Below are 26,343 nucleotides of genomic sequence, written 5' to 3' on the forward strand. Positions count from 1 at the left end.
GTTTTTTACTAATAACTATTCCGGAGAATAGTCAAACCCAAGTGGGTGATGTAGAAATGTATTTTCTGTCTTAAGATGTCTTATGAAAACTAAGAAAACTTAAGAAATTATAGCAAAGTACTAAGCTTGGATTTTTTCTCAGAAGTTTCAAATTAATTTATAAAGAAAGAATAATGGCTAAGTAAGTTAGAACTTTTTAAGCGGTTTTTGAAGAAATATTGATTTCGATTGGTAATGACAGTTCTGACATTGTCTAAACTGAACGGATTTTGAACCTTTAAAGAAACTTAGGATTTCTTAGCTCAAATTGGAGGTTACTTACCAAATTGGGGGAAACTTAATTCAACCATGTGATTTTTTTGGGAATTTTTTCACAAGATTGGTTTATAAAAAGAAATCAGACATGATTATATCTCTATTATTTACTTTTGCGGAGTACATATACCGCTTAGTTTTTGTAGATTTTCAGAGCTTCTTTTTAATTTAATTTTGTAAGTGAAGTCTCTCCTTTCTGTTGGTAAGACAGAGAGTTCGTAGTGCGATTTCGGCTTGTTCTTGATATAATTTTCTCAGTAGGCATAAGTACTAGAAGTTAGCTGGTGTAAGTTAACTTTTTCTCGATATAGGATTGTGCCCGTTTTTGTTTATAAGTTAGTTAGGGAAGAAGGTCTGTTTGAGAATTAAAGTCGCCTAGAGGGCTAACTTAGAGAAAAACGATACTTAGGAACTATTTTCAAATCAAAACGACAATACTTAGGAACTATTCTCAAATCAAAACGACAAACATTCTCAAATCAAAACCATATCAATCTCTATGCACAACATCAGGCAGTATCAGGGAGAAACACTCATAAACTGGATAGACAGAGCTTACCAGACTTGTGTACGCGACAATCCCTTGGTACCAGAGGCGGAGCTGGAGAGATTGACTAGCTGGATTTTTACAGAAGGACTGCTCAATGGGGAGATCGCCAAAGAGTTGAGGCGACAGACATACGTGGGGTCTTGCTGTTACTGTGGGCAAGGCATTAGACTTGAGGTTGAAATTTCCCGCAACTAACGATGACAATGATGATGATCGGTGGAGTATCACAGCAACAGTGGGTGCGAGGGTGACCAGAGAAATGGCAACTCAAACCGAGATTGAGGAAGTAACCTTGTACCCCAAAATTCACTTCCATCTTCTGCATTTGCTTCTTTCTGCGCAGCAAAATATGCGGTGGGCAATAGAACATCTGGGCAGGGGACAGGAAGTGATAATTGGTGACCAGCATTCCCAGTCAAAAGCTTGGGTGATCTGCAACCGATGTGCTCAAGAAAGACACTACAGCCAAGGTTGTGCGAATTAAAAGAATTCTGCAAAGGTCGACGAGTGAGAAACTCGAGGAAACTTACTGAACTTCTGTATTAAACAAGCCATGATAATGAGACCAAGGACTCGCTGGAGTTTCATAACACTTCTACTTGTAATTATGATGTGTTTTCACTTCCTTAATGTAATTCTTTTAGTTTTTTACTAATAACTATTCCGGAGAATAGTCAAACCCAAGTGGGTGATGTAGAAATGTATTTTCTGCCTTAAGATGTCTTATGAAAACTAAGAAAACTTAAGAAATTATAGCAAAGTACTAAGCTTGGATTTTTTCTCAGAAGTTTCAAATTAATTTATAAAGAAAGAATAATGGCTAAGTAAGTGAGAACTTTTTAAGCGGTTTTTGAAGAAAAATTGATTTCGATTGGTAATGACAGTTCTGACATTGTCTAAACTGAACGGATTTTGAACCTTTAAAGAAACTTAGGATTTCTTAGCTCAAATTGGAGGTTACTTACCAAATTGGGAGAAACTTAATTCAACCATGTGATTTTTTGGGAATTTTTTCACAAGATTGGTTTATAAAAAGAAATCAGACATGATTATATCTCTATTATTTACTTTTGCGGAGTACATATACCGCTTAGTTTTTGTAGATTTTCAGAGCTTCTTTTTAATTTAATTTTGTAAGTGAAGTCTCTCCTTTCTGTTGGTAAGACAGAGAGTTCGTAGTGCGATTTCGGCTTGTTCTTGATATAATTTTCTCAGTAGGCATAAGTACTAGAAGTTAGCTGGTGTAAGTTAACTTTTTCTAGATATAGGATTGTGCCCGTTTTTGTTTATAAGTTAGTTAGGGAAGAAGGTCTGTTTGAGAATTAAAGTCGCCTAGAGGGCTAACTTAGAGAAAAACGATACTTAGGAACTATTTTCAAACATTGTTGGAATTTAGAGGCTAAGGCCCCCGAACCACCTTAGCTGAATTTTAAATTCTACGAATGTTGACCTTGTTTTCAGACAGTTATGATATATATATATCTATATCTATATCTATATATAGATATATCTATATCTATATCTATATCTATATATATATATATATATATATATATATATATATATATATATAAATCTATACCTTAATGTACAATTTCATACTTTTACTTTACCCATTATAAAACTTTCTCCTTCAGTTTTTCACAGATAAATATTGATTCTTTCGATAACGACTGGAAAACCAGATAAAAAGTTAATTCATTAAATTACATTTGAATTTTGGTGTCCCTCTTTATCACCCCTATTTATTTAACCTATCACTTCGACCCATTAAATTCACCTGTCCCTCATTTCTCCCGTTAATATTGGTTCTCTAATCATTTGGCCATATGCCTCAGCGGGCCCGTGGGACTTGATATGAAACTCACAACCAAACATTGGATTAAGTTACCAGCTTCAATATTAGAAGATATTTTAGTCATGACGACAGGTAATTATCAGGCTGAAATAATAGTGGGGTGAAAGGACATGGTGTTAACATATGTGGGGTTTAAAAAAATCAGTGTGAAAAGAAGTAGAACGGTCGAAAAAACGACTTTGGGTTATAGTCGTTTAAAGGTACAAGAAATGCGCTTGAGGTCATTTAGTACAAATTCTTGATGTTCAGAAGATGAACAGTAAAAAGTCTCAAAAGTTGATTTTATATCGAAAGCTTGCCGTTACTATTATTCACTTTTTTAATTTTGTTTGTAATTTTTTGTCCCCAAGCATATATAATTACTTTCTGATTATAATTAGAATCAGACTGTCTTTAAAAATGTTAAGATTTATATAGAATATATCATGCTATTTTGCCCTTCATTTTTCTTGAATAAAATTATTCAATGACATGTCTGAATAACGTACCTTAATTTCGTAGATTATTGCGACAGGCATCACCAACACAGCAACATTTAAATCCGATATTGCCAGGGACAGAATTATGGTATTAGGGGGAGTTCGTAACCGCCTCACAATTATAATCGAAGTTATAACCAGTACATTACCAACTGCAGTTAATAAACACAACATCGACAGCAAGATTGCAGTTGAAATTGTCCGCGTCATTTCCAAAACGTCGCTCCAATTTTCGTCGTTCGAGGAATTCGTGGTAGAATTATCCCTCAGACCAACGAGGGAAATAATAGCCATATTTTTAATATGAAAACTGCTCAAAACTAATTGCAAAATAGCTTTAATTTTTCAATTTTTTTGTAATTTGTAAATGGATAATATGACGCGCAAGTAATTTTTCGGTTCAAATCCGCGCAGTTTTCAGTAATTTTCTAGTTTTCACTTCAAATTCCACGATAATTGATGCTTTCAATTTCAAAATTCTCTAATTTTCAGAACAAGAGTTGAAATTGGGCTGAAAGGGTCCTTGTAAATTGTTGAAACTGTCGGCCTGAAACAAATAATTAAAAATTCAAAGCAAAATTATTTCGCGCGACAGACTTCACATTCTTTTTTATCAGCTAAAAGCGTTGGAAAATTGTTGAGAATAATGTTAATGTTTTTACTCGCAAAAAAAAACAAAGGTTGGCTAAAGCGTATTCGTAATTTCTCAATTCAGTGGCAGCAAAAAGCTCTTAAAAAATTAAACAGCTTTTTGTAAAAATGTCGAATTCTATTTTTCACAATATAATTGTTCCATGCGCAACATATGGCTAATTAAATTTGTCTAACAATTAAATTTAGTTTGAGAGTTTTCCTAAACTTTCAAAAACCGGAGCAGTGGATTATTGTTTTGTTCAGGCATTTTGTATCATTTCAATTAATTGGGAAAACTTATTTCAGGCAGTAATAAATCGAGTATGCTCGCGACACCAATAAATCAAAAAATTTGTTGAATATCGTTTTAAACGTTACAGTATACAAATTATTGTGTAATAATACTTCTGTCGCCGATCAAATAAATTATAGCTGGACAAGTGAACGTTTTTGCTTTGAAAAATACAAGGCTGACGAAGTTCTTGAGATAATCTGATAGTAATTATTCTCAAATATATGCTTACGTTGTACTTTTCTTTTAATCAAATATATTAGAACAATTTGAGAGTTTGATCAAAGTTTTCTTGGACTATTTGATCTCAAAAATAATATCGGCAGCAGAAGGAATAGAAAACTATTTTATAAATATTCTTACAGTAAAATATGGCTGTAATTTTTTTTCAACTACTTTTTCCTGTTTTTTTGTGAACAATGTATATTTTTAACGGACGGCTTTATATGCATTAAAAATCAGTTTTGAGATGCAGTTGAGAAAATCAGACATAGTTGAATAAAAATCCTAGTGATTATAAACAAGTCTACAATTTTGCCTCATAACTCTGAATTTAATCATAAATGTCATATTGCATCAAAACGGTGAAAGATCTATGTAGTTTAACATCCATCTTATTTGTGCAACTGTATCAGGAATACAGAATTGGCAAAATATTTTAAAAATTTCCGGTAGCGAGTGTCATGTTTGAAACTGTAATAGCATTTTCGAATACAATTTTCCATTCGAGATGTTTTAAAAAGTGAATGAATTTGAACTTAGCTTTATAGGTGAGCTCTAGGACACCAATACTTTTTCTGATATTTTTAAATTGTTGGGAACAAAATTTTTAAGTCAGTTGTTAAAGTAGAGGTTGTGTTTTAAATAATCCCCAAATTGCGTTTGGGTCAATTTTTCATACACATATCTGACAAGAGCGCCTCTAAAAGATCAATTTTTTTCTCCCAACGGATAGAAATTGAGAAAAAAAGTTTTGAAAGAAAATACATGTCTCGAAAGGCATTAATTCAAAAAAGATGTAGATGAAAATTTTGCAATTTCAGCTAATACAAAATTGTTTACGAATTATTTGGAATATTGAAACTTGAAACTAGGAACAAAAATGGGGGCTCGGTAATGTGCGTTTGCACATAATGTTCCTGCCCCGCTAATCAAAGTTTTTATTTAATTGTCTACTACATAAGAAAGAGAGAGAAAATTTTCCATAAATACCCATCAACAAACAAATAATTGAAAAAAATAATGCTAGATTAGAGGTCCAATGAGATTTGCCATTAATGAGAGTACTAAAAATATTGAAGTGTATTTTTCTTAATTCGTCCGTGACAGAGAGCAGTAGCATTGTGAAATGTAAATGAGCCTCGAATAGCACAATTCAAGTGATTGTTTATTTTTTTTACTAAACAAGATTTCGCTTAATTTCCTGAAATTGCATGATGATATATGTAAAAGGCCAACGCTTTCAAAAAAATGAAACAAATTTTACGCCTCTTTACGTTTTTCGAAAAATATTTTCAATAATCTTTGAGTTTCTCGAACTCTTTTTTTTTAAAAACGTTTTTTAGACTATTCCTTGAACGCCTGAGACGCGTGCATTAAAAAATTTAGTTGCGCAACATTTTGCAAAGGTATTCACCAGAACTTTTTTGGCAAAAAATCCCAAAAATCAATACGTATCAAAAAGTTATTCGCAGAGCTTTTGAGAGAATTTCTTTTTCGGGGTGAAGTAAAAAAAAATGGGCGTGCGTTCTTACGAACATTTCTCTCTAACGGCTGAACACATTTCAGGTGAGAGTTCCTAAATTTTAATCCTTTTTATTTGCAGCCTGATATTCATTTCTAAAGATATTTTTTGATGTGATCTTTACGACCGAGAGAAATTTTTTTATTGAGACATGTGAGCCCAATTTTTGTTGCTTGAGTACAGCATTGAAATTCGTATTATTCGAAACCTATTAAAAAAATTGAATCTACCATGTAAACTAGGAATACAAAAATTCAGAAAACTTGGGAAGAAAAGGAAGTTTTTAGCAAGAACTTAGGAAGAATTCTCTATACTTCATGCAGGAAAAGATAATGTCGCATTAAACCTATGTATGGATGAGAGAGAGAATGCGTGGTGTGCGCACATGCCTGTGGATCTTGTCTGTTTGATAGAAAAGGAGGAAAAGAGATAGGGAGAGAGATAGAGCGAGGGGGAGTGGTAGATTATATATATATATATGTATATATATATATATATATATATATATATATATATATATGTATATATATATATATATATATATATATATATATATATATACATATATATATATATATGCATATTTAAATTGATGCGTACACGCGTGCGTGGTTGCATGTAAACTATTGAAGCAACTCTTTGCTCGCTAAGTTGATTCTATGCCAACACCCCGTAACGTTTTTATAGTAACACTTGGGACCTTTGAGGGTTGCGAACTCATAATCTCGTAATTGAATGCAATCTTGTGCTCTCCACTGAGCCAACTGGTCACACTACTAGAGGCGTACTATGCTCTCTTATGTTGAGCTGGCATTTCAAGCACCATCTTATGATCACAACTTACTTACTAGAATGTATACTCTAACATAAACAAATTTCTGTTTTTCTGTTTACCCATTTGTTGTTAGAACATTGTTTGCACTGATGTAAAACTGTTTGTAAACGGGGGAGAGAGAAAGAGAGAGAAAAAAGATTCAAAGGTACACACGAAAATTGGTTCAATCCAGCAATATATTTGTTAAGTGGAGCTTTTTTGCTTTCTCCAGCTTTTCAAATTACAAATTTGAAAAGTTTTTGGTATTTAAAACTCTTTAAGATATATTAAACTAGTTCTCAACGTCACCACGCTAAGTCAGCAAAGTTTTGAATTTCTATTATCTTTTCTAATCTGTTGCATCAATCGTAGAAGCTTATCAACAGAAGAGTTCCTCAAATTTACGTTTTTTTAGAGTCAAGATTTAAGAAGTGAAATCTAAAAAAGTGTAATCAGAAGAGAAAAAATTCAATCAAGGACAAAGGTTTAAAGTTATCAAAGCTCCATGTCAGTAAAAAAAATATTAGAAGAACTGGTTTGAACTATATCTTTTCATCCTAAGTTATGGACGCCTTTGATTCTTTTGTAAATGTTAAGGTTGGTTCTCTATTTGTGACGTTTTCTTTATTGAGGTGTTTATTTTTGTCGCGCGTGATTTTCTTCAGTCTCAAAATGATTTCCCTCAATTTTAATTGGAGGTGCTTTTAGAAACTATGAATAAACAAAGGTTTTCATAAAAAGTTTTTTCTGAGTTTCAATAGGCCCGTTTCGATCATTGTTATCTTGAGACTACATTTTTGCAAAGCAGTGGCAGCTGTTTTATGTCAATCTGCTTGCTATTATTTTGAGTTCTGTCGCTTTTGACAATTGGTCGACAATTATGGAAGCAAACATCTGGGTTGGAACAATTGCTGTGCTTCATACGGCAATCAGCGATTCCGCTTGTTTTTTGTATTTTAGACTTTTAGGGTAAAACATTTATGGACTATTAACCCCCATCATAGCAGAACTCGTAACTGAACTTTAACTCAACATCAAAATGATTCAGCAAAAATTGTAAACCTTAATTTGAATGTAATTTTTTTGAAGATATAATGAAACGTATTTTCTTTAATACAATTTGTTCACTCTTTAGTGCTCATAGTTTTCGAAATTGTTGCTTCGTGTGCTATATTAACGGGAACTAAAAGTGAAAATATAACTAAAATGTAACATAGCCGAATTTTTGCTATCAGGTGGTATCATAAACAGCAATGACTTTTATTATGTTAAACTTTTTCGTGTTAAAATTGTCACAAAAAAAGGCTAGATCTCTATTTTTGTCAACAGTCGGTTTCATAAAAATTGGGAATTGGGAATTTTTTCTGAGACAGTATTTCAGATAGTCACGCTCAGTGAAAGTACTTCTTGCCTGATTCAAAGTCACCATCACAGTATACATGTATTTTTATCGTTATCTCCCGCGGCTACTCCAGTTTCAAAGTACGAATTCACCACGATTGATAAAAGTTAAGGCACAAAATGAAGTCTAATTGCGTCTAAATTAGGTACGTTATTTGATCGACTGGCTTCAGAAAGACTCTTTAATGGATAACCCGGCAATTATTCGGTGTTTCAAAGCTAATTGAAGCTTTGATTTGCAGATTTTATTGCGACATATCATTGTAGACAAATATCCGGCACGATTGACTTGCTGCAGTTTATGGGAAAATAAGTTTGGCGTAAAAATTTGCCGACAATTTTTTGGGCTAAATTGTCGGTAATAACTTATCGACAATTTTGGGCTAAATTGTCATTTATTTAACCGTCACGTTTGTAATTGAATTCGCTCTTAGTGAGAAAAAAAGGCAAATTGCTTAAGGAATAAAACTTTTTAGTTGATCAAGTAATAAAATTGAAGTAAAGGCGAAGAAAATTGCGTTTTTTGTGAATATTAGCTCGCTTTCACGCTCAAAAACGGTCATTTCCGACAAAATAACGATCAAAAAAGGTCATTTCCTGCGTGAAAAAAAGCAGTAAAAACGATATTAGCGGTCAAAAAACGTAAAAGCCGTAGCAGTTTTTACCTTAAAAAAACACCGGTCAAAATTGATCATTTCATGTTTCTTGGGACAAAATTTCAAGTGGTTTTCGTCTGCCATTCTTCTACCATAATAACTTGGTACATTTCCTGATAAACCCTCCCTTAAACGACCTGCTTGTGGTTATCGCCTCGAATAAAGAACCGTTTTGATATTGCCGTTATCAGATAATGAATGGTTTTTTCGGTTATCATTTTCATAATTTTTAAGCTATTTATCCAAAATTATGTTTTCATGTCATTTGCTATCTATATATCACTCTTTTATAATAACAACTGTTTTCATGATCAATCAAAATTTTGGTTTTTGTCGATATTTTTGGGAACAAAATAAGATTTAAGCTGACGGGAGCGTTAGAAAACAAACAAATGACGTTGTCCTTTTTTTAAAAAACGTGATTTGTTTAAGTTTTTTCGTGGTCATTGATTTTTAGCAATTAGCCGTTCTGAAGATTGTTTAAACATAAATAAATTACAAACACAACCTTTCAGCCGAATTTTTCTGATCCCAGACTTGTGAAGAGGCTGCCATAAACATAGACATTGCTCTTAATCTTGAAAAAATTTGTTTATAAACAGTATTCAATAATGAAATTTTAAATATCTTTGATAATTGCTTTCATCATTTTTTTTCGTACAGTTTCGATTTCTTAATACATCAATAACAATAATGAAATTCAAGTTTCTGATCCAAGTTATTTAATTATTTATTTCAAAACAGTAATAATTTGTGCCTCAAACTTAATTTGAATACCGTAAAAGTTAGTTATTCGTCAAATTAGCTCAGAAGCAAGATAACAACGCAAAACAAATATTTATTTCAACTTGGTTCGAATCTATGTTATACACTGTGTTTAAACGCAGCAAACTTAGCAGTTTGCCATCAGAATCGAAAAAGTCTCCGCATGATCAGCATGAACGATTGCAGCAAACTGATATAAAAATTATAAATAATAGTTTCAATGTTTACAACGGGTTGATTCTTTTTGTGTGTCTTATCCCAGGTCGAGGTCTCAACCGGAAGTGACCTCTGATCTGACCAAGTCCAACGCACACGGTGTGTTCCCAGACCAAAATTACAGGTTCTAGAATTTGGTTCGAGCGCACAATAGTATGATCAGAGGTCACTTCGGTCTGGGGATGGTATGATCAGAGGTCACTTCAGGATGGGAATGGTCTGATCAGAGGTCACTTCGGTCGGGGGATGGTATGATCAGAGGTCACTTCGGTCTGGGGATGGTATGAGCAGAGGTCACTTCGGTCTGGCGATGGTATGATCAGAGGCTACTTCGGTCTGGGGATGGTATGATCAGAGGTCATTTCGGTCTGGGGATGGTATGAGCAGAGGTCACTTCAGTCTGGCGATGGTATGATCAGAGGTCACTTCGGTCTGGGGATGGTATGATCAGAGGTCACTTCGGTCGGGGGATGGTATGATCAGAGGTCACTTCGGTCTGGGGATGGTATGAGCAGAGGTCACTTCAGGATGGGAATGGTCTGATCAGAGGTCACTTCGGTCGGGGGATGGTATGATCAGAGGTCACTTCGGTCTGGGGATGGTATGAGCAGAGGTCACTTCGGTCTGGCGATGGTATGATCAGAGGCTACTTCGGTCTGGGGATGGTATGATCAGAGGTCATTTCGGTCTGGGGATGGTATGAGCAGAGGTCACTTCAGTCTGGCGATGGTATGATCAGAGGTCACTTCGGTCTGGGGATGGTATGATCAGAGGTCACTTCGGTCGGAGGATGGTATGATCAGAGGTCACTTCGGTCTGGGGATGGTATGAGCAGAGGTCACTTCAGGATGGGAATGGTCTGATCAGAGGTCACTTCGGTCGGGGAATGGTATGATCAGAGGTCACTTCCGTATGGGGATCAGAGGTCACTTCGGTCTGGCTACGGTATGATCAGAGGTCACTTCGGTCGGGGGATGGTATGATCAGAGGTCACTTCGGTCGGGGGATGGTATGATCAGAGGTCACTTCGGTCTGGGGATGGTGTGATCAGAGGTCACTTCGGTCTGGGGATGGTATGAGCAGAGGTCACTTCGGTCTGGCGATGGTATGATCAGAGGCTACTTCGGTCTGGGGATGGTATGATCAGAGGTCATTTCGGTCTGGGGATGGTATGAGCAGAGGTCACTTCGGTCTGGCGATGGTATGATCAGAGGTCACTTCGGTCTGGGGATGGTATGATCAGAGGTCACTTCGGTCGGGGATGGTATGATCAGAGGTCACTTCGGTCTGGGGATGGTATGAGCAGAGGTCACTTCGGTCTGGCGATGGTATGATCAGAGGCTACTTCGATCTGGGGATGGTATGATCAGAGGTCATTTCGGTCTGGGGATGGTATGAGCAGAGGTCACTTCGGTCTGGCGATGGTATGATCAGAGGTCACTTCGGTCTGGGGATGGTATGATCAGAGGTCACTTCGGTCGGGGGATGGTATGATCAGAGGTCACTTCGGTCTGGGGATGGTATGAGCAGAGGTCACTTCAGGATGGGAATGGTCTGATCAGAGGTCACTTCGGTCGGGGAATGGTATGATCAGAGGTCACTTCCGTATGGGGATCAGAGGTCACTTCGGTCTGGCTACGGTATGATCAGAGGTCACTTCGGTCGGGGGATGGTATGATCAGAGGTCACTTCGGTCGGGGGATGGTATGATCAGAGGTCACTTCGGTCTGGGGATGGTGTGAGCAGAGGTCACTTCGGTCTGGGGATGGTGTGAGCAGAGGTCACTTCGGTCTGGGGATGGTATGATCAGAGGTAACTTCATGATGGAAATGGTCTGATCAGAGGTCATTTCGGTCGGGGAATGGTAGGATCAGAGGTCACTTCGGTCGGGGAATGGTATGATCAGAGGTCACTTCGGTCTGGGGATGGTATGATCAGAGGTCACTTCGGTCTGGGGATGGTATGATCAGAGGTCACTTCGGTCTGGCTATGGTATGATTAGAGGTCACTTCAGTCTGGGGGTGGTATGAGCAGAGGTCACTTCGGTCTGGGGATGGTATGATCAGAGGTCACTTCAGGATGGGAATGGTCTGATCAGAAGTCACTTCGGTCGGGGAATGGTATGATCAGAGGTCACTTCGGTCTGGGGATGGTATGATCAGAGGTCACTTCGGTCGGGGGATGGTATGATCAGAGGTCACTTCGGTCTGGGGAAGGTGTGAGCAGAGGTCACTTCGGTCTGGGGATGGTATCATCAGAGGTCACTTCAGGATGGGAATGGTCTGATCAGAGGTCACTTCGGTCGGGGAATGGTATGATCAGAGGTCACTTCGGTCGGTAAATGGTATCATCAGAGGTCACTTCGGTCTGGGGATGGTATGATCAGAGGTCACTTCGGTCTGGGGTTGGTATGAGCAGAGGTCACTTCGGTCTAGCGATGGTATGGTCAGAGGTCACTTCGGTCTGGGGATGGTATGATCATAGGTCACTTCGGTCTGGAGAAGGTATGATCAGAGGTTACTTCAGGATGGAAATGATGTGGTCAGAAGCGGACTCAAGCGCACATTAGTCTGATCAGAGAAGATTTTGAGCGAAATTGGGTCTGATCAGAGACCATTGCGAGCGGAAATTTTTTCTTTTGATTTTTTGTTTTTTTTAACCGAGAGATGTTGGCTCTGCAGCACTCTCATCACAGACGCATCTAGAGTCTGGTGGCTTTGATCAGACCTAAAGGGGTCCAACTAAATACCGGCCCCCTTAAAAGGAAGTTTTGATTAACGGTAGAACACGATGCTTTATATGGAAAGCGGTCTAAATTCATCCATTGAGTTCAAAATATGCACTAATGGTATACTATATAAATTTTTTCTCGGCAATTGGGTTTTCTTTTCTTTAGCAATACTTTTAGGAGGGTCTTTTCTTTAGATGAATTTAACAATGCAAACATCAATTTTTTGTAATTAATATTTTATAACAAAATTTAAGAACTTTGTTCATAGTGAAAGCCATTCACTGATCAGACTACTTCAAGTGCATTTGAGTCTGATTAGAGGTGATTTCGAGCGCACAATAGTCTGGTCGGAAGTAATTTTGAGCGATGGTCTGAGATAGGTCTGGGCCATGGTTGCACAATCTTCTGGACAATGATCTGATTTTGGTCTGAGCAGAGGTCATTTCCGTCTGGAAAGGTCTGATCAGAGACAGTTTCGAGCGCACTTTGAGCACACACGGTATTTCGAGCGTACTTTAGTCTGATCAGATGATACTTTGGTCTGGGATGGTCTGATAAGAGGTTACTTTCGTCTGGCACGATGTGATCAAAGGTTACTTCCGGATGGCACCTCAACCTGGGATATTGCCCCTTTTTTGTCTCCAATACACAGTTTGTAGGCATTTCTCATCTAAAGCAGATAGGAAGCGAACTTGTTTGATTGTTTGTTTATCTCTTCAACCCTTGAAAAGAATAAGTATTTACATTATTATCTTTATCTTACGCATAAGTAGGAAAAACTTTTGGAAATCGGTTTTTTTTTCATTTGCAAGTTAAAGTACTCTTATCATTAAAAGATAACTCAAATCTAATAACCTGTCAAAAAGCAAGAAACAAAAAAAAATAGAAAAATTGATAGACTTGAAATAATATGGAAACTGTATATCTCTTTCACGACCACCGTTATAAGTTTGTTCTTTTTTCTCCAAAAGTTCATTTTATGCGGTATAGGCAGGCCAAATTGCTATTGAAGCAGAAATCACGAGTTTTTGTTACTTTACTATAAAAAATTTTATAAAAAGGCATAATATCAAGTATATGTGAAAAAAGTATGAACCTAACTGGTTAGAGAAATAAAGATGTTTTTGGTCAAAATTTTTAATGCATTCGAATCTATCTGATTTTTTTCTGCATACGTAGAACAAAATCTCAGAATTCCGATTTTTCTCAGCATTTAAAACAAATTTATCAATTTTCTGAATTTGGTCTCAAATAAGTTCTAATAAAAATCGGCAATAAAGTTTTCGGCTAATTAAAAGCTCAATATGATGGCAATTTATCCGTTAATGCTCGTGACAAAATTTAAGCCTTTTCCACGATATAAGTAAATTATGTTCACGTTTTGCGTAACTAAGTTCCATCGTTGAAAACATATATGAATTGTGAAAATAGGGGACACGTTTTGGTCACTTGCTTCAACAAATCGGCAAATTTATTGAAATTTGTCGATTTGGACAATGGCCACGTAATCCTGTCTTTGATGACCTAGACTGACTTTTTTGAAATTTTAAGAAGAAATCGACGAGAAATTTTCTTTTCAAATTTTGTGTAAATTAAATTGCAAGGGAGAAACATTAAAATTTTTTCTTTTTTTCTAGGTAGAACACTTTTCAGCAGAGCAGTGACCTGTTCTGGGTTCATCTAGCTTTTGCTTGTGAATTTTTTGCCCAGTACCCTTGACGGGCACGTAATATTCTAATTTCATTAAACATTGCCAGACATATTTCACGTGTCAAACAACTAAAATTCCTTTGCAGCGATTTTTGCACGTAGTCAGTTCAATTTTGCACTTACAAACACTCAGCGGTAAAAATAGAATTTGCGGTTGTAATTTATTGTTCGATTTTCCTTTTGGTGCTTACCTTTCAATTGTTGCAAATTAATCTGCACACAGCGCTTATGTGTGTTTGTCGTTCAATGCGATTCAAATAAGCTATTGTTATTTCAAGAAAGTAAAGCGATGATAAATTTTTCCAATATTTCAATTCGATCTTTTCGCAAACAAAAGTAAATTGAACTCCCCTTAAAAATGAGAAAACGGGGCGTAAATAATTTAGGCGACTAGAAAGAAAACATCTGATAAAACAAAAGACTCATTCACGATGTAACAAGTTGAATAGAAATACTGGGGCTATAAAGTGATTGCTAATTCAGTGAGGAGGGAGGCAAAATGGAGGGGAGGGGGTAAATACTTCAGGTTAGCGAAATAATAATTTCAAAACGGGGGAGTTATAAATCTATATGTCATATATACTGCGACTGTGGGATATTTTTAAAGGTTTGCAATAATTAGCATAAACTGACAGTAATATCTGTTGTCAACAGCACGCTAGAAATTATAACCAGCATAACTGAACGGTATCAATAAAAACAAAAAGTGAACTTTTATGTTTTCCTTTTAAAAAGCCAGAAAGCCTGGGACTTTTAGGAGCTACCGAAAAAAGATAATTTTAATAAAAAATTTGCTTCATTTTTATCCAAGAATGCATTTTAAATGTAATTTGAAAGAATTTTGGCATGTATGATCTTTTTGTTTTCAAAAATAATTCTTTGTTTACCTTTTAAACAATTAATTCAGCTTTCAATTATTAAACAAAAACTGACAGTTTTATTTTTTGTCATGCAACCTGTGAAAAATTTTCTATCAAAAATGTGTAAATAATAATCAAAAATTTATTTTCTGCAGAATTTAACAACGCATATGAAATAATTCAAAATAAACAAACAATCAAATCTCGTCGAAAAACCTTTTACCATCAGAAAACACAATTTAGGAACAAAAACAGCTAAACAATTTTGAAAATTAATTGTTTGTATTTTGAACTTTAGTAAGTCATCGTGGAGAACGTGAACAAAAAATTATCAGACGTTTATCGATTTGTTATTTAAAATTATTGATAACCAGCCATAATTTTTTTGCAGTAAGAAACGGCGGAAAAAAGTAGGAGAGTATAATATAAAATGGAGGAGAAGTCTTTATTTTAAAAGATGTCATTTCTATCTCAATCGCTTATTTTTTGCTATTTTTTCCACCTATCAGATACATTTGCTTCCATAGTTATGGAGCTGCAGAGAGAAAAATGAAAAGGGAGGCAGTTAGAAGAATAGGAAAAAAATTCGAACTTGACAAATTTAAGGAACATATTTTTGAAACTTCCTAGACTTGACTATTCATTATTGTAAAACTTGACTATTCAGAATTGCTGCAAAATGTATTAGGTTCTGCCAAGATGTTAATTTAATTGATTTTTTTTAAAATGCAACTTTTTGAAACCACCAGATATGTTGGACCTGATGGACGGTTTCAAAATGGTGAAAAAAGTTATCATAAAATTCAAAAACGCCATATAGAAAAAAATGAATTTGGAAATATAGAACAAAAGTTATTTTGGTTTTTTGGAGTCATATATACCAAAATAATTTTTAATTCATAAAACTTTTCCTTTTTGTGTGAGCCAATCTAAGTTTTAAATGCAAAAATACTTTGAATATATTGAAATTTTTTGTTTCTGCAGAATATATTTGACATTTCAGAACTGCAAGAATGATATAAAAATAGTCACAAAAATTGTAGCAATAAATCAACATAAAAGCCTGAAATATTGAAATATTATGTTCAATTGTGCCAATTTCTGCCAACGGAAATATGACCGCGTATTAGCACTATGGTCAAACTATGTTCATAATATTTGCACCATGCAAATAATAAAATAGCGAAAAAAGAGGCTCGCATAGATTTCTGAAGCCGGAAAGGCGGATCAATTTTACTATCAAAGAAACTCCAGCGGAAAAAAATGCAGAAAAATGTAAGCGAACATAAAAGTGGAATAATAAAAATTGGCGCCATTTGCTTAACCAGAAAAAAATTGAGGATAAATTTTCACTTTGTTGCACTTTTTGAAACTGTTTTTCCTTAAATTTAACATGTGGTAGTCAAAGACCAGTATAGTTTTGTTAACTCCTCAAATTAGTCTGGAAAAATAGGGGTAACTTTTTGATACCAACTTATTTGATCTGACGAAAAAGTAATTTTTTATCAGTAGTAATTTTTGGTCACTTGTAATAATTTGACGTACATCTGACGAATTAATCATAATAAAATTGGTAAAGTTTCGTCTTGAGATTAATCAAATTTATAGACTTTTACTATACAGCAAGGCTGATAAGCGAAGCATAAACAATAACAACATATGTGTTCGCTCAAAATTCTAATTAAGCTTCAGTGAGAGCTGAAAAGTGCAGTTATAAAAATGTGTTATTAAGCGCAAAGTCTGCTAATTTTAATACTTCATGCTGTCATAATTAGCAAAATTTTTCTGATGTGCAACATGAAAGTCGTCTATAACTAAAAAAGGAAAGTTGAAAAGTTTCTCATTTTAACTTTTGTTTCTGCTAGCGTAGAGAAATACGAAAATGATAAAAGTCTTGATAATGAACAAATAGTCAGCTATGAATTGAACTCTCTGATTTGATTGCTGTTTTGATTTGATTACTTTGAGAGCAAGTTGGCAAAGACCCCCCCCCCCCCGTCTATGTCCTTGAAGTTATACGTAGAAGTCAAAATGGTGTTTCGCGGTCGTGAAACATCCCTTGATCAGACCACGGCATCGCTTCAGTAGTTTAGAGTGTTATTCTGAGTCCATAAATTTTCATTATTTTGTACATATTCGAACGTGGAAGATTTTTTGTGACGCTCTTGCTTATTTTAATATTTTTTCTAATTCCGTTGGTTCAAAACATCCTACTCCCTTTGAAATATAGTCAAAGCCTATAAATTTCTTGCAAACATATTTAAGTTTTGCAGACTCTAAGGTTTGCTATATACTAGATCAGGCAGTAACGTAACGTACCACTATTAAGGCTCTAACTAGGTACTAACACCATTAATTTTTTTGTATATCTCATCAGTAAATTCATGAGAAAAAAGGAAAAAATTGAATTGTGATCTACAAGACTCAACAACTAACAAGGAGGCTCGGTAATGTGCGTTTGCACATCAAGTTCCGAACCCGCTCAACCACATTTTTGGCATAAATGTCTACCAAATAAGATCGGATAGAAAACCCCAAAAGTTCAAATATTTTTCAAAAAAAAAAATTGTGTGTGAACAAAGATCGCCTCAAATGCAAATAACTGGAGCACAAAAGCCGCATTAAATTGATGAGATCAGCCATTATTAAGAAAGCAAGTTAAAACGAACAAAAAAATCAATCAACAAAAACAGCAAACATTAATTACATCCAAAAATTTATGTCCATTTAAAGAAGCTTACAGAAGCTCCAAATAACGTCGGATAAAACTGAAACTAAACAAAATAACTGGTAACTTACTAGAAAAGATATGGTACCACTCTATAAAAAGGCTCGGTAACCTTTAGACAAAAAAGGATATAAAAAACAGCAAAGATAAAAAAACTGTTTTATTTCTATAAACAATTAACTTCAATGTAAGGTGTACTGAAAATGGGAAAATGGGAACTTTTGTCCCAAAACCAAAAAGGGATGTTTTATCCCACTTTTTAAATGGGAAATTAATTCCCACATTGCTGACTATATATAGGAAGCCAATTTTTATATCAATCAGTACAGCACAGTTCAGTTTCAGTTCAGGTCAGTTAGTAGTTGATATTCCGTTCTTCAATCACCCAGTTTTATAGCTATCACCAAGCATTTGTTCAACAGTTGTTAACCAGTTGTTCTCGTTGAAGTTACCAGCAGTTGTTTTGTTTATTAACTAGTTTTAACATATGATATCAATCTTGCTTAAATCCTTATTTATATTGTACCACCCCAACTGTTTTTATAAGAAAATTTTAAATTCTATTCCTTTTATCTTTAGAACATCAAAAATAAACTCTCTTTGTATACTCCCATTTAAGCGGCGAGTATAAATTGGTGCGACCAGTGAGGCTCACTCAAGGTTAGTAATTTCTATGTTCTAAAGACTCTAACTTCGATTTCTAACTTAAATAGAATCTGTTGCGAGACAAAAAAACTTAGGAAAAATTTCCAAGTTGTCTCATTTCTATGTTCTGACTTAAATAAGTCGAACTTAACACTTTGTTTTAAATCCTATGTTAAACTTGTATCAGCTATTTCTAAAATCTCCTATCTTTCGTCAGTTATCTGACTTTAACAAAAGACTTAGAAAAATTTCTAAGTTCTCAAATAAAAATAAATTGTACCCAGAGGAAGTAATTCTTAGACTACCTAAAGTTGTCTCTGGTACTTACAAAATACTTAACTTATCTTAGATAAAATAAAGACTTGGCAAACGTCCAAGTATTTTAAATAAAAATGGCTGATGCTCCTATTTCTTTGAGTAATAAATCTTTAACTACATTTTCAGGTAACGATCCAAGTCAGAGTGCTCTTGACTTTTGGAATTCTGTTGATCAAAAAGTAAAATTTTCGTTAGGAGTTGTTCCTACTGATCCTGATAAGAAAAAGAGTTATGAAAATAGACAGAGATCACTATTTGGGTCCCTTTTAACCGATACAGCCTTAGAATGGTTTAATACTATCGATGAGGCTAAAGTCTTAAACGATATTAAAAACGACTTTCTTGATAGATTTACTGACGGTCGTGATAAATTTAAGCATAGATTAGAGGTAGAAAATGCTTCTAGACAAGAAGGTGAATTAATAAAAAATTATTTTCATAGAGTCAAGCACGCGGTTGATAAACGTTGGCCAGAAGACTTAACAAATAGCTGATAATAACAAATAGCTGATAATGCTGATCGAGCGCAAGAAGCAGTAAAACAATCCAGACAAAGAGAACAGAAATATATTGATTTTGCTATAAGGGGACTGCAACCCCCCTCACTAAAGCGAAAAGCACATGAACGGCGTATCAAGAAACCTAACGAAAGTTGGGATGACTTAGAAGAACATCTAATAACGCAAGATTTAACTTGTATAGTTATTAATGAGAATTCGGCTAAACAACCTTCAGACAAAATATCGTCCTTAGAGACTCAAATTAAAGAACTTACTAGCTTAATAAAAAGTAACGAAGTAAGTGCTATACAAAGTACGAACAACTTCAATAGAGACCCGAATATAAAAGGACGAGCCAATAATACTAGGTTCTGTGAGTATTGTAGAAATTACGGACACTCTATTTCTACTTGTAACAAAAAGAAGTTAGACGACGAAGTACAAAAGATTAGAAAGGAATTATTAGAGCAAAAAGCGAACAAGCCTGCATTTAGTAATAACTACAGACGAGGTGCTTGGAATAACAACCAATACAATAGTAGAAATAATAGTTATAATAACAGAACCCAAAACCCAAATTTTTTTATAATAACCAGAACGGCTACAAGTACGGCAATAGATTTAACCAAAATAAACAATATGACCAAAGATTTCCCCGAGAAAATTCATTTAGGCAAAATGAAGATGCTGCTAAACAATTTTATGAGCGTGAAAACAGCCAATTCATTAGAAATCAAGCCCATAGTAATACAAGGCCTACTTCACAACAAGACACAAAGTCATATAATACGCAAAATGAAAACAACGTTCGTTGGATTCAACAAGAAGAAAACAACGTTGACTATTGTGACGCTATCTCCGATTTATTTCCTTTAAACTAATACGGTCTCCGAAAAGTAAGAATAACACATCAAATCGAAAAGCCCAAATTTTCTTGAACTTATATCACTTTGCTACCGGAGACAATAAAAAATATAGTGGCTTAGAAATAGAATTCATGATTGACCCAGGATCAACTTGCACTATAATAAATTACACAACATTTCTTGAGCTTAACCAATTGGGGCAACAAATAAACATCCAGACTTCAGGCAATAAAACAAGAGCCTATAACGGTTCTGAAATACGCATGATAGGCTACACTATACTAACTTCCTATTTTGATACAGACGGGAAATATAAAGCAAATCATAGAGTATGGGTTACTGAGGAGAAAACTTCTAATTTACTAGGAGTGGATTTTTGTCATACCTTTCGTAAAGCATTATACTTTGACATCCCAGCAGTAGAACTGAAGACTAGCGATAAAGGAGTTCTTAGTTATGGCTCGCTAAATAATGAAAAGGAATATCCCCAAGTCTCTAAATTGAATGCAGTGATAATACATCAGCCCCTATATATCCCACCTAAGTCTACATTTCTCTACAAGCACAAGTGTAGTGAGCAAGATATTTTTCCGAAAGGCACTTCTTTTTTACCTAATAGGACTACAGTAAAAACCGAGTTGTGCTTTATATATACTATTTGTACTAAGAAGGAAAAGCAAATCCCCCTACTCATTGAAAACCACAAAAATCATCATGTTACACTAAATAAAGGGATAATTGGATTTACTATATGTGATATTACAAACAACACACAAAAATACAGTATTCGTGACTGTAACGAATTTACTTATTCTGTTATCAATAAATGCGAAGAACTTGATAGTTGCTTTATGTTAAATACAACTACAAATACTATATCCGAATCCAATGACCTAACTGCTGAGAGCATTAGGTATATTAACTTTGACGAGCGTTCAATATTCGACGCCAATATGCCTATTATTCATACTATATCTGGAGACTTAGTATTAGACAAAGGGTTTACTGCCTCCCTCATTAAAAGATACCCCAACTTAAAAAGAAATATTCTACAATACTTTAAAAGTGTTGGATCGGAGAATGAGGCAGACCACGAGCTAATACATTTTCAAGATGAGTATAGTCAGCAAATGATATATAGCCTTGTAATTAAAGAATATTATAACTCTCCCCCATACGAAGCAAGTAAAATTTGTTCAGTATTTTGTGAACTACAAAAAACACTTATGCTTGACGGCATAAGATGTATTGCTATGCCTAAGATAGCATGTGGCGGAGACCCCAGACTGTGGAAAAGAATAGCTAAAGAACTAGAGGAACACTTTAAACACACAGGAATAACTATTTATGTATACATTAGTGGCAAAGAATTACAATTAATAAATAAAATAGAAAATCGCCCTCTCACTGACGAGTATATCGCCGAAATAATGGAGCTATCCGCAGGAGAACTAGTAGAGAAATGTAAAAGCGAGAATGAAATTGCAACTGACTTTTCTAAAGAGGCAAAAAGGATATGCCAGTCCAAATCAAAAGAACAATTTCCAATATTCCGATCAACATATCAAGTAAAAGAATTAATAGATAAATTTACTACGAGTGTACATGCTGGACAAAATACTTATTTCAATAAAACAGAATTCATACAAAAATTCGATTTTACACAAACCGACTTAACTGAGAACGAACTCTTCCGACTTGCAGATATACTACTTACAGACAACGATGTATATTCACATCATAAATATGACATTGGCTGCACTAAACAACAATTTAATATACCCCTAATAAAAAATGCAGAATTCAAAAAGCAAAGACCTAGTAAAGTACCCTTCCATTTAAGGGATAAACTCGAATTACTGATGGACGAGTTAATACAAGCAGGCATTAAAAGAGAACTAGATGAACATGACGATATGAATAGCTGTTTCGTTAACCCAATCATAATCCTTCCCAAGAAAGATTACGTCAAACTAGTAATAGATGCTCGCTATCTAAACTCTTTTACTGACACAAGTAATTCAAGTTGGCCGTTAGAACCACTACAAGTTCTAATAACCCGAGTAAATGGATCATATTTTACAAGCAGCGACCTCTCTTGTGCTTATCATCAAGTGCCGCTAACGCCCGAAACACAAAAGTTAACAGGATTTATAATAGGAGGAAGACAGTATACTTATCAAGTCGGCTTCTATGGATTAAAACCACTACCCAATTTCTTTAGTAAATTAATGCGCTATGCATTTGGACCTCTTATAAAAGAAAAGAAGGCTATCACATATATTGACGACACACTACTACAATCTAATACTAAAGAGGAAATGTTCAATATAATAAAAGAATATCATGCTCTTTTAAGAAAGGCTAACTTAAAAGCCGCACCGGATAAAACAATGTTCTTTTTACGAAAAGCAAAATTTCTCGGACACGTTATATCAGAAAATACACTTTCTCCAGTTATATCGCGTATTGACGACATTAGAAATTTAAAGACTCCGGAATCAAAAACTGACGTTCTTAGCGTATTAGGAGCAATGGGATTCTTCTCAAATTATGTGATAAATTTTCATATAGATGCTAAGCCCTTGTACGATTTAACAAGAGGCGATGTAAATTTTAAATGGGAAGAAGAACACGAGAAAGTATTCAATATACTAAAAGAAAAGTTCACACATGATATATCCCTAGCAATTCCAATTGCTAACTACCCCTTTCATATACATGCTGACTCGTCTAACTTAGGCACTGGTTGTATACTTATACAACAATTCCCTGATAGAAAGAGAATTGCATCAGCGAACTCTAGAAAATTCGACAAAGCTGAACAGAAAATGTCCCCACAGCATAGAAAATTAAGTGGAATAATATCTGCACTACAAACTTACGAATTTTATTTAATAGGCTCCCCATTTCCCATATATCTCTTTTGCGATCACAGGCCAATACTGTTTTTATGGTCTAGGCGCGGACAACTTTCGCACAGATTTTTCAAATAACAAGTCGTCCTAACTAAATTTCAGAACTTGAAAATTATATACACCGAAGGCAAGACCTTAGCATTTCCTGATTTACTGAGTCGACAAGTCCCAATAGAGGAAGCAAAGAAATTTCAGATTGAACATAAAACAATACCTAAAGATATAAATTTTTACACTTCGGATTTAAAGCCAGTCTCTTACTCTGTGTTGCACAAAGAGGATAAAACAAACTCGTCTAACGATTCTTACCCTATACTAGCACAAGTACAAGGTGGAACAAGAAAAGTAATGAATATATCGGATAATGATTTTAGTATTTCTGACGCACCCGAAGGATTTACAGACTCTTGTAATGCTATAAATAATATAGCCGACTATTTCAAATTTGGCAAAAATATAAATCAAATAGTTAAGCTCACAGATAGTAAACAATCGGGTAATATATATAGTGAAATACAAGAAGAAGTAAACTATGTAGAATTGGACGACTCAGGATATAATGACGACGAATTTAGTGACGTTATAGATAATTTAGTCGATCCAACGTTAATACATGCACTAGAGAAGGCAAAAGAAATCTACAAAGAGCGTACAAAGAACTATACTATTATAGAGTCAACAGCACTACATAATGAGAATGTCAAATCAGATTGCTCTGATTTGCTAACGAAGTTAATTGAATTTGCTAAAAAGGCACAACTAGATATTGACACTATACTACAAGAACAAAATAAAGACCCTGTATTACATATAGTACGGAAATGGATAGAATCAGGCAACGAACCTGAACACTACTATATGACTCGACAATGTAAAGCATTAAAAGCTTACAAGAGTATATATAAGTTATTACTACTAGATGAGAGTTATAAACTACTATGTTACAATAAACCTAATGAGAATGGTTCCTTCGAACTAAAGATATGTATTCCTATCTCTCTATTTCTAAAGTGCTTCGAGCTAGCACATAGTAACCCAATGAGTGGCCACCGTGGCGATGCTAGTACCCTAAACAATATATCCAGATTCTTTTACTGGCCTGGAATGTATAAATGGGTAACGATGTTAATCCACGATTGTTTAGATTGTCAAAAAAATAAAAGTGAAAGACACGATTTAAACGAAGCACCCTTACAACAATGGGGCGAATTGGAGACAACTCCCTTCCACACTATACATATAGACCATAAAGGACCTTTTCGGCCTTCTAGTAATGGCAAGCACTACTGTCTTGTAGTTGTAGATTCATTCTCTAGATATGTACAAGTATATGCTGTTAAGTCCGCTACTTCTGACGAGACTATAAAACAACTGGAGAAATCTATAACTAGCTTCGGAATACCTCAACACATAGTGCATGACAACGGTACTGCTTTTATGAGTAGTGATTTTGTAAACTGGAGTTTTGAGCTTTGAATTACACTGAGGCCACGAACAGCATATTCCCCTTGGACTAACGGGAAAGTAGAAATTCAAAATAAGCACCTTACAAACTATCTTAGACACTTTCTAAATACTACTGGAAACAATTGGGCAAAATTCGTTGACAAATTTGCATTTGCGCATAATACAGCAGTGAATTATAGTACTGGTTATACGCCGTACGAGATTATATTCGGAATAAAGCCACAAATACCTATTTCACTAAGACTAGGATTGCTGCGGGATAATAAGAAGAATTGTATATCTCAATATTGTCAGGACTTGCCGTCACATACATATTGTAAAAATTCGTGTAAAAACGAAAAGGTAGATAATCTACTACAAAATAGATTATCCAATACTGTACTACAACGTGAAACAGATTTTAAGAACATATATTGTAATACTTATACTCGTTGTCGTCAAGTTACAAATAAAGCCCATGAATATAGAAATAGATTTAAGCTCGGACGACCAATCAGCATTGGAAGCAAAGTCCTACTAGAGAATCATTCTAAAAGCTTACTTATATCTAAGAGGCTACAATCACTTCAGTACGGTCCATACACTGTTACAAAACATATAACTAATACAACATATGAAATACAAGGAGACGAGACACAACAAAAAGGAGTAGTGCATAGAAATCACATAGTAGAGTATTTTCCAAAAGAAAGAGAAATACAACCCTTAATCGCCGATTATACTACTGTATATGCTGAACCCGAACAATTCTATGATAACTATAACAGGCATTACATCGACAAATTTAACACTATCCAATCTAGCAATATTATGCACTATATGCCTTGGCCAGTATTCAACAATGTTGAAACGCCGCCGCAACCCCCAAATAGTAGATCCACTACTACTGCTTTTACTGATACTACTACTAGATGTAGTAGCAGTAACCCTCCGATTGATTCCGGCATTGACACATTAGGACTCCGAACATTATTTAATACACAACAGCATTTTACTTCGCCTAGTAAGTCATTTAGGCCACCGCATATATCTACCCCATATCCAAGAGGACCTCTTAGTTATCCACAAACACCTCATTCCCCCCAACCGTTAGCGCATGATATAAGTCCTTTAACTTTCAGAGTAGTTCACAAGTCATTACTACACAACCTACAACCCCACTAGCTAATAAATCAGTAAATGAAAAATTATATACTACTGAACCCAGAAGATCAGGTAGACAATCAGTTGCTACAAAGTTATTTAATGATCCTATTCCATGGGACGCTTTAAAGGATAAAAAGAAATAAAAATTTTAATACAGCCAAAAATCCTTACAGAACAAAATGATTTTATTATTAGCCAATCAAATTCTAGCATTTATAAATAAAAGGAGAATAGAAACTCCAAATTCTAAAAACCAATAAAAAAGGAAAACTTGAATAGAAAAACGGGATAAATATTCCCAAACTATGAAAACCAATGAAATAGCATAAACTGGTTTAAAATGTGGGAATATCTTCCCAGCCAATAAAAAGAAAACCGTCACTAAAAATGGGAATATTTGAGACATATTTCTAAAAGTGAGATGAAACAGCCCATTTTCTACACTATAAATAGGGAAGCAAAAACGCCAACAATCATTCTTCCTTATTCATCTCTCTCTGTCAACGATTAAATGCTTATTAGTATCAACGGCAAACTAGCCAAATTGAAATCTACTTTCTTTCCTGCTAACGACTTAAGCGTTATTTACGCTACTTTCCTCTTTTCCGATTTAACCACAGAGACTTTTCTAGTAAAAGACACATCAAGTCTATTTGCTGCCTTAAAATTCAACTTAGAATTTAAAATCCCTTCAAGCATTCATACCTTCACTAACATAATTGAATATTAAG

The 26,343-nt window shown here is 34.9% G+C and overlaps 1 protein-coding gene across 6 annotated transcripts in view; it reads right to left on the reverse strand.

Annotated features, from left to right (window-relative positions):
- The window catches only part of LOC142354657 (5-hydroxytryptamine receptor 1F-like), a 77,054-nt gene that overhangs the window by 11,818 nt on the left and 38,893 nt on the right, over window positions 1–26,343 (reverse strand). For 2 of the 6 annotated variants that reach the window (XM_075407007.1, XM_075407008.1), the window contains exon 2: window positions 3,212–3,749. In XM_075407007.1, the coding sequence (XP_075263122.1) occupies window positions 3,212–3,496 (285 nt within the window). In that variant the 5' untranslated portion in view covers window positions 3,497–3,749. Of the gene's footprint in view, window positions 1–3,211; window positions 3,750–13,020; window positions 13,042–14,355; window positions 15,192–16,498; window positions 16,580–26,343 lie in introns of those variants that run through there. The other 4 variants (XM_075407005.1, XM_075407006.1, XM_075407004.1 and 1 more) reach the window with 4 other exon arrangements.

This window comes from Convolutriloba macropyga, chromosome 15, assembly GCF_964194025.1.
Source record: "Convolutriloba macropyga chromosome 15, txConMacr16.3, whole genome shotgun sequence".
In the NCBI taxonomy this organism is placed as follows: Eukaryota; Metazoa; Xenacoelomorpha; order Acoela; family Convolutidae; genus Convolutriloba; species Convolutriloba macropyga.